The sequence below is a fragment of the Brassica napus genome, chromosome C4, assembly GCF_020379485.1.
Source record: "Brassica napus cultivar Da-Ae chromosome C4, Da-Ae, whole genome shotgun sequence".
NCBI classification, from domain to species: Eukaryota; Viridiplantae; Streptophyta; class Magnoliopsida; order Brassicales; family Brassicaceae; genus Brassica; species Brassica napus.
In genome coordinates, this window is record NC_063447.1 from 14,968,118 (window position 1) to 14,987,434 (window position 19,317).

Consider the following 19,317-nt stretch of genomic DNA (forward strand, 5'->3'; position numbering starts at 1 on the left):
ACGACGAAATTTAAAAATAAAGATGGGGTTTAGAATATATGAAGTAGAAAATTTAGAATATATGAAGTAGAAAATAAGGAATATGGGGTTTGGGGTTTCGGATTTGGGGTTTGGGGTTTCGGATTTTAGGGATTTAAACATATGACTCGTTAATTCCACGTAAGCAGAAATCGTCGTAAACACCACGTAAAAGGATTTAAACAAAATACTCGTTAATTCCACGTAAGCAGAAATCGTCATAAACACCACGTAAGCAGAAATCGTCGTAAACACCACGTAAGCAGAAATCGTCATAAATACCTCGTAGTGTGAAAACTAGCAAAAAAAGAAAAAGGAGAAAGATACCAGATTCACATCTGGCAAGACTTCCAGCAATTATAATATGTAAGTCTCGCCCACATGAATTCTAATATCTTCTCCTTTTCTTTTTTTTTTCAAATATTTATAATTTGAATAGGATTTTCCTGAGGAATGAGATTTGAGATATGGTGTGATTTGGGAGTTTGTGTGTGGTTTGAGAATGAGAGTTGTGGGTATATTTATAGGAAAGCAAGGCTCGTTAATTCCACGTAAGCAAAATCGTCGTTAATACCTCGTATATAAAAACACGGGCCTTTGTAATTCCTCGCAATTTCCTCGTACAAAAAAACACGGGCCTTTGTAACTGCTCGCTATTTCGTCGTAACCTTACGAGGAATTTGCGACGATATGTAATCTTATATATACCCCCGAGCGCTCACTCTTTCTTTCCTCTCTACTTCCTCTCCACTTCCTCTCCATTTCGTAGCAATGGTAAGCCTCTCTAATTCCTCTCTAATTTGGTTAGTTTAGGATAGATTAGGTGGTTAGTATAGGGAATTTAGATAGGTTTACGGATTTTATGTTATTTAGTGTTGATTAGGTGGATAATGTTGGGAAATATACTGTTGATGTTAATTTGAAAAATTAAATTTTTTTCCCAGGTTCGAAAAGGAAGACTTACTGCCCATTACAGAGAGATGTTTGGTGAGCCGGGTAGTCGTTTAGACCCGGCCTCTTCTTCAGCTCCCGGTTCTTTGGGTCAGGAGACTGTCCCCGAGACTCAGTACACTCAGAGAGTCTCTGGGTCTACTTCTTCTAGTGCACCATCGGCTCCTCATGTGCCTTCCCCGATGGCTCATCCGACGATGCCTCCTCCTGTGCCTACTCCGATGGCACCTCCGATGGCCGCCGATATTCATCCCGATTTGATGGTGCCTCCGAGTGCTCCTTACTCGCAGTACACTGTAGAGGAAATTCTCCGTCTGCCAAGCAGAGAAAGTTTACCAGTCATCGACCCCGACCGACACGGGTGAGGAAGAAGTTTAACGCGAAGGCGAAAGTTCGCTTGTTGGACACGGTCTCCAACTGAAAGGGTGACAGGATCGTGAAGGGGTATGAGCGTGGCAAACCCGCTGAGCTCACCACAGATGTGTGGGATGGCCTCATCCGTTATTGGCGTCTTCCTGATTCCGTTAGAATTGCCCAGTCTTGCTCTAACTCCTGTAACACGGTCGATGAGCACGGAAACGGGCCGATGCTCCACACTACGGGCCAAAAACCCCATGCCGGTGTCCGTTTGGAAATGGTAATTAAATATTTTATTAAATAAATTTTTTAATATATATATTTTTATTCTAACTTTCTTAAATGTGTTTTAGGCCAAAGAGACGAGACATCTCCCGTCTCTTATGGAACTTTACGAGAGGACCCACAAGAACAAGACGGGCGTATTTGTAGATGGCAAGTCCGAGCAAATCTACAACGACGTGGTTGCTCAGGTTGAAGACCGCCAGACCCAGCTGACCCAGCAGTCTACCGACGGATTACCCGTCACCTTATCCACACTTGAAGTGGATAAGATTTACGAGGAGGTAAATTTTCTAAAATTTTAATTTTTTATTATTCATTTAATTTAACTTTAAATTTATACTAACAATATTTATTTTTTGTTTTTAAGGTTGTCCCTAAATAAAGGGACGGACTTTGGGGATTAGTTCCGTCAACGATGTTCCGAGAGCGACATCGTTTTATGGTCAGCGACGGGATGATGAAGTCACTGAGCTGCGTAACGAGTTGGCCGCGACAAAATCTCGTATGGGTAGAATCGAGGGCTTCTTGGACGTTATAGCGGCCACAAATCCGGAATGGGAGTCCATGTTGAGGAACATGCGACAACAACATCCTATTCGAGGCGAGTCATCCGACATACATAATGAGGCGGATGTTGCGAGGAGGAGTGATGAATTCTACCAGGCGATGAACGACCCTTAGTTCTTTTTTTTTTCCGGTTGTTGTATTATAAATTCAAAACTTATTTATATATAAAATAGTTTTGTATTGATTTATTTTTATTTTAAATTATAATTTTATTAATAAATTAAATAATTTTAATTATTTTTTAATTACATTTTTAAATTCTGTAAAATAATAAAAATGAAGTAAATTCGTAGCTAATGTACGACCTATTTACGTGGAAACCTTACGAGGAAATGACGAGAAAAAATAAACGAGTATTTTACGAGAAAACATTTACGAGGAAATGACGAGGAAAGAAAAACGAGTATTTTACTTTGAAATACTTTCGTGGTAGTTACGTGTATTTTGCGAGGAAACACTTTCAAGGTATTTACGTGTAGTTTATGAGGAACTCGTTTCGAGGAAATATAACGACCTCTTTACGTGGAATATTTACGTGGTCTTTACGACGAAATGATGTACTTCTTCTTTACGACGAAATATTTTCCTCGCTAAGTTACGACGAATTGGCAAGGAAATATGTGTTACGACGGATTAGTAACGAGCAAACGTGTTTCCTCGCTAATTCGTCATAAAGCCTCTTTTACGACGAACTCACGAGGAAAACCGCGCTCGTTAAGCTTATGTTTTCTTGTAGTGTCATGAGTTTAATCTAGCACTATTGGCAAAACAATTATGGAGATTGGTTTGGTACCCTGATTCGCTGGTTGCCCGAGTGCTGAAGGGCATATATTATAGGATGACCTCGCCGTTAAGGGCAATATCGGCAAGTAGCCCATCATATGTGTGGACAAGCATTTACGCCGCAAGGAAACTTTTGAATCTAGGGATTAGACAGAAGATTCATTCTGGTTATGAAGTCAAGGTATGGGAGGATCCGTGGATTCCAACTACGCCTGCTAGACCAGCTACCCGAATATGAGAGTTAGTGACCTCATTAACCAGGAAACGAAGAAATGAGATGTAGGGTTACTAGAGGATTATGTTCATACTGAAGATATACCACTCATTCGTAGTATGGCCACAAGTTCTAGTCATCGCCGTGATACATTCTGCTGGAGTTACACGTGGAATGGACAATATACGGTTAAATCTGGATACTGGGTTGCTCAAAATCTATTGAAGCCAGAAGAGGAAAACAAAGTGCTGGAACCAAGTATCACCAAGCTTCAAGCCTTTGCTTGGAAGCTGAAATGCTTGGAAGCTGAAAGCGCCAAGAAAGATGTGTCATCTTATTTGGCAATTGATAACGGGTCAGGTGGCAGTGACGAGGAATTTAGTAAGGCGGAATATGAGGTGTGATAATTACTGCCCGAGGTGTGGAGAAACAGAAGAATCTGTAACTCATGCAATATTTGAATGTCCACCAGCTCTCCAAGTATGGTCCTTATCAGCAACTCCTACAAGTCCAGGGATATTTCCACTGCCGAGCGTCTACACAAACATGGATTATCTATTCTATAGGAAGAATATTATCATAGAGCCAGACCAAGATAGGAATCCTTATCCTTGGATAATATGGTATATTTGGAAGGCTCGTAATGATAAACTTTTCAGGGGTATACATAGAGATCATTTGGAGCTAGTTCGACATGCAGAAAGTGAGTGTCAAGCATGGTTTAATGCAAATGAGATGATTGCACCAGTAGGTCAGGCCAACAGCAATGAGGTGAACCAAGCCTTAAGTTTGGGTAGTATTTGCCTGTCAGAGGGATCGTCGACAGCTTCTGACAGATTTAGTGGATGTGGATGGGTCTGGATTGACAGCGCGGAAGACGTGCAACTTATGGGAACACGAAATTTTACTCGATGTGAATCAGCACCGCACTCGGAGGTAGAAGCACTGCGATGGGCGATGGAGAATATGCTTCAACACTCACCGTGCCAGAGCTTTGGAACAGACTGCAAAGAGCTGATCGCAATGATAAAGGAACCTCAGGAGTGGCCAAGCTTCGCGACAGAATTGGAGAAGATAGAGACGCTGCAGATTTGTTTCCCGGACTTCAAGATCATCCATGTGCCATGAGCGCGCAACCAGTCCTCTGATTTTTTAGCTAAGACTGCAAGAACTTTTCATAGGTAGTTACTTTTTATTGGTTGTTCTATTCCGTTCTGGTTACCCAGACCACCTCAAGTTTGAGTAATAGAATGGCCGTTTTACGTAAAAAATATATATATATATATATAGATAGTGTGTGTGTGTTGTACACCACTTGGGCTTAAAATCTCATTCTTTTCAAGGGCATCTTGTATTTCTTGTTTGATATATGGGTAAAAGTTATTCACCAGCGGAAGAGATTAATCGTTCAATTTAATAATTTATCTCAAAAATACCAATGGTGTCTAATACTTATTTGCATGATCAAAGATCTATCACTCCACTATTTTTCAACACTGAAGGTTATTTTACATTTCATATCTTTTCAATATACTACTTACAAATTTAATATGCAAACTATATTTGAATATATAAATCTAAATATTTATTTATGGTAATATCGGTCGCACCGGCATATATATCTAAAGAATTTTCATGTTCAATAGCTGCATTTGTAAGGAATTCTAAAAATAGTATTTTTAAAATTTAAATTATATTTCAGAGAAATATTAATATATTAATATATTTATTTTTGGATTACAAAGATTTAAATATATTAACATATAAAAATAAAAAAATAAAAAAACACAGTAGTTATGTTAGAAAAATCATAACATTTTGTTCTAATTTTTTGAAATAGTACAAATAAGATTAATAAATTTCATATGAAATATTTGATTCAAAACTACTCGAATATAAATAATTTGAATAGACTCAATATTGAATTAAATTCGTAAAAAATGATAGTGTCTATAAATGCTTTTATTTAACTCAAAATTTTCATACTATTAATTAAATCTGAAACTACAAAAAAATATTAGGTATGATACTTTAGTAAATAGTAATAAAAATTCAAGTAAATCATATAAAACTGTAGATTAGTTATACCTTACCAAATATGACAATCACAATAACAAAATAGTCTGTAAATTTGGTTTAACTTTGTAACTGATGTATTTAGATTTGTTAAAATAAGAATGATTTTTGACTTTGTAACTGATGTTTCAATCGTTACAAACACATTAGTATTTATCATATTTTACATCATTTAATAAAAATTAATATAATTCTATATATTGGTTTTCAAACTGTAATTAAATAGATCAACATATTAATAAATACTTTTATTATTGGTTAAATAAAACAATAAAAAATGAAATAATGTGTCTTTTCTTTTACAGTTCAACTACGTGTCTTTTTTTTTTGTTCAATTATATTATTACTATTAATAATAGGTAATAATAATAAAATTACTAAAAGTGTCAAAGCCTGTCTTTTATTCTTATAAAATGCATAAGTTTTTAGTTATTTTACTGTAGTTATTTGCTTATTTATATTTGTTATACCTTCAAAGAATATAAATAAATGTCAAAAGATGTATCTTTTATTTTTAAAATAAAGTTTGTTGAACATTATTACTTATACTAACGAACAAACACAACTCTGCATTTTCCAATATAAACTGATATTTTGTAGTGTCAATCAGTTCCATTATAACAATGTTTTTTTAAAAACATTTCTATAAATCTAAGGTATATGTACATATGGTTTTCTTATTTTTAATTTATATATAAAGTTATTGGTTTATATATTAAAAAATATTCATGATCAAAAATTAATTGGAAATGTTTAATTTAATTTTATAGTAAGTTTAAACATTTTTTGGAAAACTAATTCGGATAGAATACATGATATCCATCCAATTTCTTAAACTTTATTGACTACCAATTAATATGCTAAAAAAATTACACAATATTAACTAATCCGTTCTATCATAAATGTTACTTGTTAAAATACTCTCTCTGTTTCCGAAAGCAAGATTTTCTAGAGTATTCACGCTTATTAAGAATTTAGTAAATGTTTATACTTTAATTTATTTTTTACTTTATTATACACTTTACAATAAATTTCCACCAATAAAATTTAATCAATTCAAATCTCAATTAATGTTTCTCAAAAGTATAAAAAAATACCTTAACAATATAGAAAATCTATCTTTGTAGAACAAAAAAAATCTAAAAAATATTACTTTCGAGAACGGAGGGAGTACATATTTACTACTCCATCCGTTTCAAATTAATCTATGTTTTTTTCAAAAAGATGTACTTTTTAATTTTTCAATTCAATTTTTAATAGGTAATAATGATAAATTGTAAATTTCAAGAAAGTTAATTATATTTATTAAATTTTAATTGGTTGAAAGTTATGAGAAAAAGTTAATAACAAAAAAATATACATTTAATACTATGATTTAATGTATTTTATTAATAAGTGTGAAAATCCAAACATGTAATATTTTGAAACGGAGAGAGTATTGTTGTATTTAACAACAAACACGGTAGACTGTTAAATGGGTTGATAACTTTAATTATGTAGACAATTTTTAATTTACAATTAATATAGTGAATAAAATTACATCTTCTTATTTCATTATAATACCATTATTAAATTCAAAACTTAATATTTTCTTTTATAGAAGATATAAATAATGAAGAAAAAAAGAAAAAAAGAAAAAAAAATGTATGTATGATATGCAAAAAAGAACATTTCAACAAATAAGATCTCTTAAGATTAAAATGTAACTGTGTTTTCGGCTACATACATCTTACATGGTTTCAAACAAATAATGAATATCTAACTTGTTGTAATAAGTTATCTTATTAATTTAGTAACTGATTAGATTAAAATTTTTTGTTTTTAATTAATTTCAAATACCCATTTGTATTCAAAATCTCAAAATAATTGAACTAAACGGATAATAAGACATATATGTTATTTAGTATGGACATATTTGTAATTTTGTTACAACCAAATCTGTAAAACAAAATATATATTTTTCGTATTATGAATAAAATAAAACTGTATGCAAAATACTTTTGTAATACATGTATTTCCTCAGTATCAATTGCAAACAAGTTTTATAAAAAAATCTCTTATAAAATGAGCTCCCGTGCGATCGCACGAATTCTTTACCTAGTATATACTAATAAAAATATAAAATATTTATAAAATAACAAAATTATATAGTGAATCTAACATAGTTAAATATAATTTACTATAATATGTCTATTTTGCTAATTAAAAATAAAAAAGAAAACATAGGAAAAAAGCTGTAGTCTATTTGTTAGACCATCTACAATGGCCAGCTGAAAAAAGACATTTAACGGTTGAATATAGTGCAATGGAAAGTTGAATAAAAAGATAATCATACGTGGATTCATTCATGTTGAAAAAATTCAACTAGTTGAATCAATAGAAATAAAATAAGAAAGTGACCTGCGGTTCATATATATTATTTTTTATTGGTCACAGATTTCTTTACTTTTTTTCTATCCCAACTATTTTAAAACAAATATTTGATAGTAGATTATTATTTTTGTTTTGTTAATTTTATATGAGAAATTATCATTTTTACAACTCTACAAATAGAAACTTATTTTATTTAATTTGAACATATAAAAAATATATTTTTATAAAAAATGAAATAATAGGTGTAAAAGAAAATGATGACATGGAATTGTCAAAATAAAATTAGGGTGTTGAATATGCTTTACCATTGTTAATATAGTCTAAGGAGAGAGAGGGCAAGGCGTTGATGGGCACGAGGCTTCCTAGCCAAAGCTTGTTCCTTCGGCTCCTGCTATAAGTGTTTAACAGTGACAGTTAAAACACAATTACACAAGTATTAGGTCTCGTAAAAACTAGTATTATTCAACAACTAAGTTCTCTAACCGTCCCCAAGCCGTACCAGTGATGTCCCCTTGAAGTACGAAACATCGCTACAAAAAAAGTCTACATTGATAGCATATTATTATAACACGTTTTACTGAACTGCTATCGTAGATGATTTAGAAATTTCCGTATTATATAATAGCATTAGATAAACATTATGATAGAGAAAAACCTAAAATAACACTTAATTAATGCTATTTTAAGAATTACGTGAGCGGGAAAAATAAAATCACTGGTTTCACCAATACTTAGCGGAAATTTAGATTTAAGCGCCAAAAATATTATTTGAGCGGCTTAATAAAACTACAAAAGACTTATAATAGCATTTTTATAATGCTAAGAAAAGCTATTTGAACCCCTAAACCTTAAACATGGTTTTAAACGCTAAACACTAAACACAACCCTTAAAACTCTAATCTTTTTATATTATAACTTCAAATCTTAAAATTAAACTTAAAATTTAATCTTCTTGATCTTAAACTATAGTTTCCTAACCACATATCCTTAATCTTTAATCAATCTCTATATCCTAAATCATAACTCAAACATAAATTATACATTCTGTGTAAACATACAAACTTTTTAAATGATGACCAAAATGGTAATCTTATATTAATCTAATATTTCCAAACTTAAATAGTAATTCTTAAAATAAATATCAATTTATTATGTTCAAAAATAACTTTAAACTTAAATTCCAAAGTACAAAATATAAAATATTAAACTTTACTTTTAGATCTTATCTTCAACCCAAATCCCCTTACTCAAAACTTTATATTCCATATACACTAAACTTTACTATACATACAATACTCTAAATATAAACTTCAAAACTAAAATTTTGAAAATTTAACTACAAATCTTAGACCTAATATTCAAATCTAATATTTTCGTACTCTGATCCAAAATCTCAAATCATAGTCTTGATATTAATCAAATATTTTCAAACCTAAACATCAATTCTTAAAATAAATATAAACTTATTATGTTCAAAAAAGAAAACTCTAAACTTAAATTATAAATTCGAAAATACAAAATTTTATATAAGATATAACTAAGAAAAATTACTTAGAAAACAAATTATCCGATATTTAAGAACAAAACAAAAATAAAAATAGAAAAAGAAAGACAAAATTTCTGGCCAATCAGATTCAAATACATAGATCACACTCTTAACCATTGGATTAACTTAGAGCATCTGCATCAATTTTTATATTTTTTTAGTAGGACCATGAATAGTGATGAACTTCTATCTATTGTGTTCCTGCATTGGTGAACCTGAAGAAGGGGTTCATAGGAATAAAATAATATATTTTTTTTTAAGTTTTCAATATATTGACAATACATGAATAAAATATAATAATTTTTAAAATATTTTAAAAGTTTTTATTCAATACATGAAGAATATTCATGAACATACAAAGATTATTCATCTACATTACCAAACTTTTTCCATACATTTTCAACTAAATCAGCTTTCAAACGATTATGTTTCTCTGAATCTCGAACTTCATTGCGAATGCCTAACATATTACCGATATTAAAACTTGTTCTCCTTTTCACCTTGGAACTTCTGCTTGATTCTCCTGACTCGAACTCAGATGTATCAATTTGAGTGTATCCGTCTCGTTCGTTCTCTACTATCATATTGTGCAATATGACACAAGTTCTCATAATCCTTCCTATCTTTTCCTTGTCCCATAGTAGAGCTGGGTTTTTAACTATTGAAAACCTTGATTGCAATACTCCAAAAGCCTGTTCGACATCTTTTCTGGTGGATTCTTGACGTTCAGCAAATAGCTCTGCTTTAGGACCTTGAGGAAGTGAGATGGATTGGATAAATGTTGACCAATTTGGATAAATTCCGTAAGGTAGTAGGCCATACGATAAGTGTGGTTGTTGACCTTGAACTTAACTTTAGGTGCTCGACCTTGTAAAATGTCATCAAAAACTGGTGACCGATCAAGAACATTGATATCGTTAGGGTACCTGGTAATCCGAAAAACGAGTGCCATATCCAAAGATCTTGTGATGCCACAGTTTCTAAAACAATTGTCGGCTTTCCTGAACCACGTGTGTATTGACCTTTCCAAGCCGTTGGGCAGTTTTTCCACTCCCAATGCATACAATCGATGCTGCCTATCATCCCTGGAAACCCGCGTACCTCTCCAACATCAAGTAATCGTTGAAGATCATCCTCATTAGGTCTTCTTAGATACTCATCTCCAAACAATTGTATTATCCCATTAGTGAAATTTTCCAAACATAAACGTACTGTACTTTCACCAAGTCGGAGATATTCGTCATATGTATATCCCGATTGACCATATCCTAGCATACGTAGCTGCCGTACACTTTTGAAGTGCAGATAGCCCGTACCTTCCGTGAGCATTTCTTCTTTGCTGAAAGTATGGAACTTCACTACTTAGGCGATCGACAATGCGAAGGAACAGTGGCTTGTTCATTCGAAAACGCCGCCTAAACATTTCCGGTGGGTATGTAGGATTTTCCTTGAAATAGTCGTTCAATAGTTGATTGTGTCCTCGTTCCCGTTTTTTTTCGATATAAGCTCGTCTCTTCGGGTTATTGGCTTGACCATCAACTATTGAGTCGATGAAATTATCAACTACTTGGTCGACCATTTCTTCTAAAGCTTCATCTACTTCATCACTTGATGAGGAAGACATTGTTGAAGCAATTTATTTCTCTTTTCCTTCCTACAAAAGGCAAAAGGGGGGTTTGTAACATATTTAATCCTATTATTATTTTCTTTATTTCTTCTAAATTTTCATTATATATATTTTTTTTATTAGGGCTAGATATTTTTCATTAAATTTTTTTTCTTGTCTATATGGTATATATGTATTGTTGTCTTTTATCATTTTTTTGAATTTAAAACTTAAAAATATTATTTTTAAATTTCATAACTTAATTTCTTTAAAACTTATAAAAACATTACTATCTTACAACAACATTATTTTTTTTCCTTTAAAACTTATAAAAAACATTACTATCTTACAACAACATTATTTTTTTTTTCCTTTAAAACTTATAAAAACTTATGGATATGTAAAAAACAGTGAAGAAAAGTTTTGAACTAACCTCTATGGATTGGTTGATGACAAGGAGAAGTGATCATAATGTTGACAAGAATCAAAACTAGTGTGGAGAAGATAATGATTGTATGAAAGTGTGGTGAAAGTGAGAAGAATCGTGGTGATGGTTGGGAAGTGTATGAAAGTGTGGTGATGGTTGTATGAAAGTGTATGAAAGAGTGGTGATGGTTGAGAAGAATCCAAGCTAGTGTGGAGTGATAATAGTTTTGTGCGAAGAATCAAACAACATTTTATATATAGAGGAGTGAAAGAGGAATTGCACAAACAGAAGTGAGATACATAGTTTATATATAGAGACATATTTTACATTTCCGTGAATCAAGTTGATCGGGTACATACACCCGTGAGTACAAAACAAAACCCGTGGGTACATACACCCGTGAGTAGAAAACAGAACCTGTGGGTACATACACCCATTAAAGCCGATGAAATTAAAAGAAGTGTAGAAAGATACAAAATTCTACACTCTCCTGTGAATCAAACTGACATTACCTACTACTACAAACATCCACCTCCTGCAACCCGTGACCTGATACCTAAAGAAACCGAGATAAAGAACAAGCATCCACGTCCACACGCATCAACCTCATGCAACCCGTGACCTGCAAAGCAAAACAGATTCAAACTTATTCAATAAACTTAAAGCAAAACATATTCAACAGATATCAAATGCCATCAAGTTCATATAAACCATTAACCTACTCAAAAATTCAAAAAAAAAATTAAAGCCACTGACCAAATCAAAGCATTTCAGAAATGAGTTTATTTTTTAGAGACACTTCTTGATCAGAAAGTGTATCTTCAATTTTTGCTAGCAAACGATCAAGAATTTTCTGTTTGGATATGTTATTTTTGACAGCTAATATGCTCTCTATCTGATCAAAAGCTGCTTCATTCGCGTGCTTCTTGCGTTTGGCTGCGTTGCTAGCCTTAACACCAGGAGGTCTAACATCTTCTTCGGCAGGCACCTCCTCTGCAGGTTCCTTCCTTTTCTCCTTTGCACCATCTTTTGACAATGAGTGTGATCTCCATTTTTGATCAAACCTAAGCTCCCTCCAACAATGTTCAAGACTGAACTTGACATGATAGTCATTAAAGAAGATGTCATGGGCAGCCTTCATGACATCATTCTCATTTTGACCACTCGCTTGCTCCTTCAAAGCGGCTTCATGGCTTTCCACAAACTTGCACACCTGCTCATTCACCCTTCCCCACCTCTGCTTACATTGACTCCACTCCCTAGGAACGGAGCCAATGAGCAGAGGGCTAGCATTGACATACTCCTCTATTCGCTTCCAAAACTTAGCTGCCTTCTGCTCATTACTCACGATTGGATCCTTGCTGGTGTTCAACCAAGCACTGATCAGCACAACGTCTTCTTTGGTTGTCCACTTTCGCTTTGACGCAGGTTTAGGAACCTCAGAACACCCTAAGTCTATTGTTTGACTGCTCTGGGAAGCTAGTAGGTTAACCAACCCGGGAGAGTTAAGGGAAAAATGATCCATTTTGATTTTCGATAAATGGGTTTAAAATTTGGTTTGTGTTTTCAGACGTGGATTGCCTATGATTTTAAACTAGTTTTGGCTTTGAAATGACAAAAAATTAAACATACTCTAACTACCAAACATTGATTAAAGTTAATTAGACAACAACTACTACACAGAGAGCATTCAATAAACATCAAATCAGTTTTTAAAACACAACCATTCACTACACAACCAACCAAAACACAACTACACGGATTTGAAACTCAACCATTCATTAACATTCATTACGCAACTACCTAGTTCAATTCAAGTTCAACTCTACCTAGCACTCGAACTAATTAAGCTTCAGTGTTACCTTTTGTTATCAGTCGAAGCAGAGCTTCTCCAAGTCCGCGACCTGCACAGAGAGGTTATAAACCTGCCCAGTGAGGTTATCAACCTCCTGATTGAGGGCTTTAACCTCTGCCTGGGCATGGAAACAACAATCACACTGTGTTAGTCAGTTAATAAAAAATGATGGAAAATATTACAAATTTAAAACAAAATTTTGGAAGTCACTTTACCTCCAGTCTCTCAATCTGATTATTGACCTTCGGCACCCACTTGATCACCAGCTCAACCTCCTCCATACGCTTAGTGAGGCGTTCGATATGCTCCTGGACACCAATCACCCAAGGCTGACGATAATGAAACCCATCAGCCTTGTTAACAACAAAAACACATATGAGAATCTCGTTTGAAAACAAAAATAAATGGAAAGAATTTAATTGAGAAGAAGCGCTTACCTCGTACTTTTTACAGGTGAAGAACCGCTTCCCAGGAAGGGTGTCGTAGTCTTCCTTCCTGCAAACCTCGTCAATGATTCTCCCACCACAGGGACACCTTGTCAGAATCCCGTATTCTGAATCAGCCACGTATCCTTGCATATTGATGAACTCTTTTTGCCTCTTTGTCTCTCTTCTCTCTTCTGCGGGATCCATCTGTACCAGAAAAAGCAAAGATTAGAACACAATCAACAGTTAATCGAAACTAGAAACTCGATTTCGAACCCTAACTAGAAACCCCCAAATTGATTTCAAATCCCCGGTAAACGAACCCTAAATGGAACCCGCATGACGATTTCAAACCATAAATCGAAACCCCCGTATCGATTTCGAACCCTACATCGAAACCCCCAAATCGATTTTCATTAACCGAGAACGCTTTCGAGCCCAAATCTATTCAATCAAATCGTCAAAGTAGTCGATACTGACCTGAGATCGTCTAGGAGAGAGTCCAACGTCGATTAGATCGAGGAAATCTTCGGCTGTCGCGTCGCACGAGAAATCGCCTCCGAGAGAAAGAAACCCTAGCTTTCGAAAATAGAAGAGAAAATGATTCCTCTCACGCGAAACCCTATTTTTCTCGCATTCGACGCGATAATGCGTAGCCACTGCCTGTTCGACGCGTGGCTTGAACCCATATCATACGGGTTCACTCGCAAGAGCCGGATCACCGATTTAAACCCATTTAATCTTTTCTTTCTAATTTCCGGGCCTATGAACCCAAGCCCATTAACCTCTTTAAAACCGCTGATGCGGATGCTCTTAGATCTGAAGGTAGAGATTTATTCAATTTAATTTTTATTTTTTTCTTCTCTCTCTCTCTCCCTCTCTCACGACAGATCTCATCTCATCTCATTCTCTGCTTTTTTTTCCCGATTCTCTCTTCTTCACTCTAACCTCTCATATCTCATATCTCATATCTCTTTTCTCTCTCATCTCTCTCAACGCCTCTCTCATCTCTCCCATCTCTCTCAACGCCTCTCTCGTCTCACCACCACCGCGTCTCCTCCTCGTCTCACCACCACCGTTTTCCCCCTTGTCTCACCACCAACACGGTCGACGTCTCTCTCTCTCTCTCTCTCTCTCTCTCTCTCTCTCTCTCTCTCTCTCTCTCTTCGTATCTGTGTATCTCCTTCTCTCTGTTGCTCTATTACGAATCTGATTTTGTTTTGTTTTTGGTAAAGATAGGTGGAGGAGCCAAGGTTCATGGCGGCTGGAGGAAGCAAGGTTCATGGCGGCTTGAGGATGCAAGTCTCGTGGCGGCTGGAGGAATCAAAGTTCATGGCTGCTGGAAGAGGGACAAGGCTATGGAGGAGGCGGCAGGAGATTTTTCTTTAGGTTTAGGTTTTTTAGGTCTGGTTAAGTGTAAACCGAGTTAGGAAAACTGTAGTGGTCTGATTTTATTTCTTAATTTCTGGTTTAGTTTTGTAAACCAGAATTAATCTGTAAACCAAATTTAATTTATTAATAAAATTTATTTTATTTTCAGTTACAAAATAATTTTTGATTTAATTTATAATTATTTAACTTTTAACTAATTAATCCTAATTAAATATTCAAAATAATTTTTAATTGCTATATTTCTGGTTATAGCATTATGTCAATGTCATTATATGTACATCATAACACAAATCAGAAGCTATAGTTAAGTTAAGAAGCTATAGTTAAGTTAATAATATCATATAAGTGTTGCTATCGTATCTGTATATTTCGTAGCGTTCAGAAAACACTATCGTAGGAGGGATACATATGATTGCTGCCGCATACATAACATTTGTGAATTCACTATCAAACATCTACTATAGCATATTTCTCGCGCTAACAATGTACATATTTCTTGTAGTGCATTTCCGGTACCGGTACGACACCTAAAAAGATGTCCCGTGCTACATAGATTGTTATAAAAAACCATTTCTAGTTCAGTTCAGTAGAACGTGGGTCTCCAAATGACCACCTAAACGAAGATCATAGTCGGTTAAATTCTTCTTTATGGCCCACAGATCATATGGAGTTAAACCCAATTTAGATTGATTTCTTGAGCCATATTCTAGCTAGCTAGCTAGCTATAAGACCATGATTAACGGTGAATCTTAAGAGGGTTCTTAGTGCAAATTAGTAATTAAAGAAAAAGAAAAAAAGAACTAATCTTAGAGTTGGGTCTTAATTAAGAAGGGGAAGAGCCGAGTCTTGGAGACACGTGTTAGAAGAGGAGAGCGTTTGGTGTTTCTCCACTTTCTCTCTCGCGAAGGATGAATTCGACGATTCATCTCTCAATCTCTTCCTTGGTTGTTCTGTCGAAGATTCATTACCAAACCTCGGCTGATCTTCTCCGCGATTCAACACTCCGCCTCTCTCTCTCTCCTCGACGAACCAACACTCCGCCTCTCTCTCTCCACGATCCATCACCACCTCTCTCTCTCCTCCTCGCCGTATCTACACTCCGCCTCTCTCTCTCCTCGACGATCCAACTCTCTCTCTCTCTCTCCATGATCCAAACTCCACCTCTCTGTCTTGGTGGTTCTCTCGGTGGCTCTCCTCGAGGGGGAATAACGGAGACCTCTATCTCGGCGGCTCTTTACCATCTGTCTCTCTCTCGGCGGCTCTGATCGAGGAAGAGTCACTCCGCCTCAAAAGCTAATTTTTTTTTTAATTCTTCAATTCCTGCATGTGTTAGATTGATTGAGTTGTTGCATGTTGTGTTCTGTTGATTTATGTCTCAAATAAGTGATCAATTCTTTTTGTCGGGGTCGGAAGTTTTGGTCTTTTTTGATATGTTTGTAGCGTTGGTTTATGTCTGTTGATTTTGTCCGGTGATTAATCGATTGATTCTTTTTTATATGTTTCTGTGTTTATGTGTTAAAATGAATGGTCTCAAGCGAGTGGATCAACAAACAGAAGCAAGGTTCTTCAAGCTAGATGACTACAATTCGCAATATAGGTACCACTTCTCTCTTTGATTTTGATTCTGGTCTGAAACGGATTTGAGCGTTGCTTGTGTTAGATAAGACTGAGAGAGTTAATAAATGGATGTGAGTGTTAGATAGAAATGGATGTTAGATAACAGTTGTGTTTGGTAATAAATATGGTTAGATAGCAATTGATGTCAACTGTGATTAATGTTGTGTTAGATATATGTCTACTCTGTTTGGTTGGGTGTGTTCAATGCTATGATCAATTGTGTTGATTCTTCTTTTCTTTATCTCTTCTATAAAGCCGACCTCTTCTTCTTTCCTTTCTACGAAACACATTAGTCTTATCTATCTATCTTCTTAATCCATATTCCTATATGGATTCTCATCCATACAGAAAAAGCGAAAACTTTGTTGAACTGTTAAATAGTCAACAAGAAAATGTGTTTGCTTTTCACAAGATAGTGTTGACCTTTCTGCATCACAACTCCCCGGTTTTTGCTTTAAGCGACTGAAGCTTCAAACTTAGTTCAAGAGACGGCTGCTCAGCGTAAAGAAAGGAGGAAGTGGACGCCGGTTGATGATGTTGTGTTGATAAGCGCGTGGTTAAACACAAGCAAGGACCCTATCATAGGGAATGAGCAAAGGTGTGTGATATACCATGGATTTGACCCATTTTCACCCATGGTATATAAGTGTTTTACTATCTATATATTATATATTCTATCCTATTAGGTATGTTTTCAGGTTTAGGAGTATCTTGGAGTAAAGTGATGATTATGGAGCATTTAGGAGCTTAAAAGAGATTTCATCCGAGCTGACCATTAGAGGTCGATACGAAGAAGAAGCAATCATTCGATGCACATCCAGTGCCGTCGATCGATACAGAAGAGAAGCCTCGACGAAGATTATGATCGATCGATGTACATCCTGTACCATCGATCGATGTCGAGATGCGCGACTTGGTTCCAGCCGACTTTAAACCCAAGGCTTCACCAAATTACAAGATTACCTCTGACGAGTTTTTAACCTAATAGTTATATACCTGCCTAAGTGTTAGGAGGCAAAAGAGCTTTTGGCCACCATTGTATTCTTATTTTCAGCAGAGAGTTTTAGGAGAGAAAATCATAGAGAGATTTGTGATTGGAACTCCATTGATTCATCTATTCTATTCTATGCAGTTTTTATCTATATTTTGTGTCATGAATTGCTTAGCTATGTCTGAGTAGTTCACTTGTTAGATTCAGGGTTCAAATAGGTTAGAGGGATTAGCCCCAACTATAGATTTGCTAAGTTGTGATATTCATTGATTGATTGTTCATTAATGCTTGTTTTAGCCTTGCTAACTAGAACATGAACCTAGGAATTAGCATGAGTCAAGCATCCTTGACTATCCTGTCCTGAATCTAATCTGTCATGCTAGGACTACTAGAGAGATGCTAACCGCTGATCTAGGAGACTAGTGAGCATTATCAACCTGCGCCTAGGGCTTAGCTAGAAGCATCGATCGATATTGTCTTCTGACAATCGATCGATATTGCGAAAGATGTATCGATCGATATCCCTATAGGATCATCGATCGACACTTTCTTGTGATCAAAAGACGACAGTTGAGATCCAAGATCTAGTTAGTTAACCAGTGAAACATTGCCATCGCTGATCACTGTGATTAAGGAGTTGAGCTCTAATATATCATGCATGCAACTGTTAGGCATCTATAGGATTATAATCTCCAACACCTGAATAAAAACCCTGCATCTAATATCTTCCAATAAGTTACACCCCCAATCATCTTGTTAGTCGAGCAATAGACTTGCTCAATTAGGATTGCTATTTACTTTTAAACCATAAAACAACAAACACTTAGAATTAATAATTTGACTAGATTTAATAGGTTCCCTAGCTCCTTGTGGATTCGATCCCTAAGTACTGCAACTGAACCTCTTATTTGAGAGAGTAATTCACTCCTAAGGGTAATTTGAGTGGTATCAGTGTGGTACCTTCTGGAAAAGGATTGCAGCCTACTTTGCTGCAAGTCCTAAGGTTGCTGGCACCTAACAAAGAGAGTGGAGCCACTGTAAGCAACGCTGGCAGAAGATAAACGACCTTGTCAACAAGTTCTGTGGGGGTGTTTGAGGCTGCAAGCAGAGAGAAGAGTTCTGGCCAGAATGAGAATGATGTCCTAAAATTAGCTCACGAGATCTTCTACAACAACCACAAAAGAAAATTCAACTTGGAACATGTTTGGAAAGAGCTACGCAATGATCAGAAGTGGTGTGAGCTTTCATCTTCTAAAAACCAAGGAAGCACTAAGAGGAGGAAGTGTGATGACGGTGCCCAATCATCAAGCTCTCACTTGAATGAAACCACCACTGCTGAAGATGATCAAGGAAGCTATCGACCACCAGGTGTTAAAGCAGCAAAGGGCCATGGTAAGAAGAAGATGGCAGAGGGGAAGGCATTGTCTGAGCTTCAAGATATGTGGAGCATAAAAAAGGGGGATATGACTATGAAAGAAAGACTGCCCAGATGAAGCTGCTGGACAGTTTACTTGCAACACAGGTTCCACTAGCTGAGTATGAAGAGGCTCTGAAGAAGAAGCTCATAAATGAGTTGTTGCTTAATTAGTTTAAGCACTAGAGAAGAAGAATCTCTGAGTTGTTGTTTAATTAGTTAAATATATAATTTGTTGTCTAAGTTGTTGTTTCTGTTGTAGTAGAATTAGTTAAAGCTTTGACTTGTTGTCTGCGTTTAAGTTTATTCTGTTGTTAATATTGTTATCTACTCTGCTTCTTGTTCTCAACAAGTTTGTGTTCTTTGTTTTGTTCATTGTTCTAGTTTGGAGCTATTATTTCATTGTTCTGTCTGGTTCTC

The 19,317-nt window shown here is 35.2% G+C and overlaps 1 protein-coding gene and 1 long non-coding RNA gene across 2 annotated transcripts in view; one reads left to right on the plus strand and one right to left on the minus strand.

Moving 5' to 3' along the window:
- Nucleotides 1–19,317, minus strand: part of LOC106414019 (glycine-rich protein DOT1) — a 43,641-nt gene that overhangs the window by 20,563 nt on the left and 3,761 nt on the right. The window contains exon 2 of the mRNA XM_048754303.1: nucleotides 12,429–12,438. Coding sequence (XP_048610260.1) covers nucleotides 12,429–12,438 — 10 coding nt within the window. The remainder of the gene's footprint in view (nucleotides 1–12,428; nucleotides 12,439–19,317) is intronic.
- LOC125585369 lies at nucleotides 14,364–15,022 on the plus strand. The gene is made up of 2 exons (XR_007322287.1): nucleotides 14,364–14,589; nucleotides 14,723–15,022. It is a non-coding gene; the product is annotated as an uncharacterized LOC125585369 (long non-coding RNA).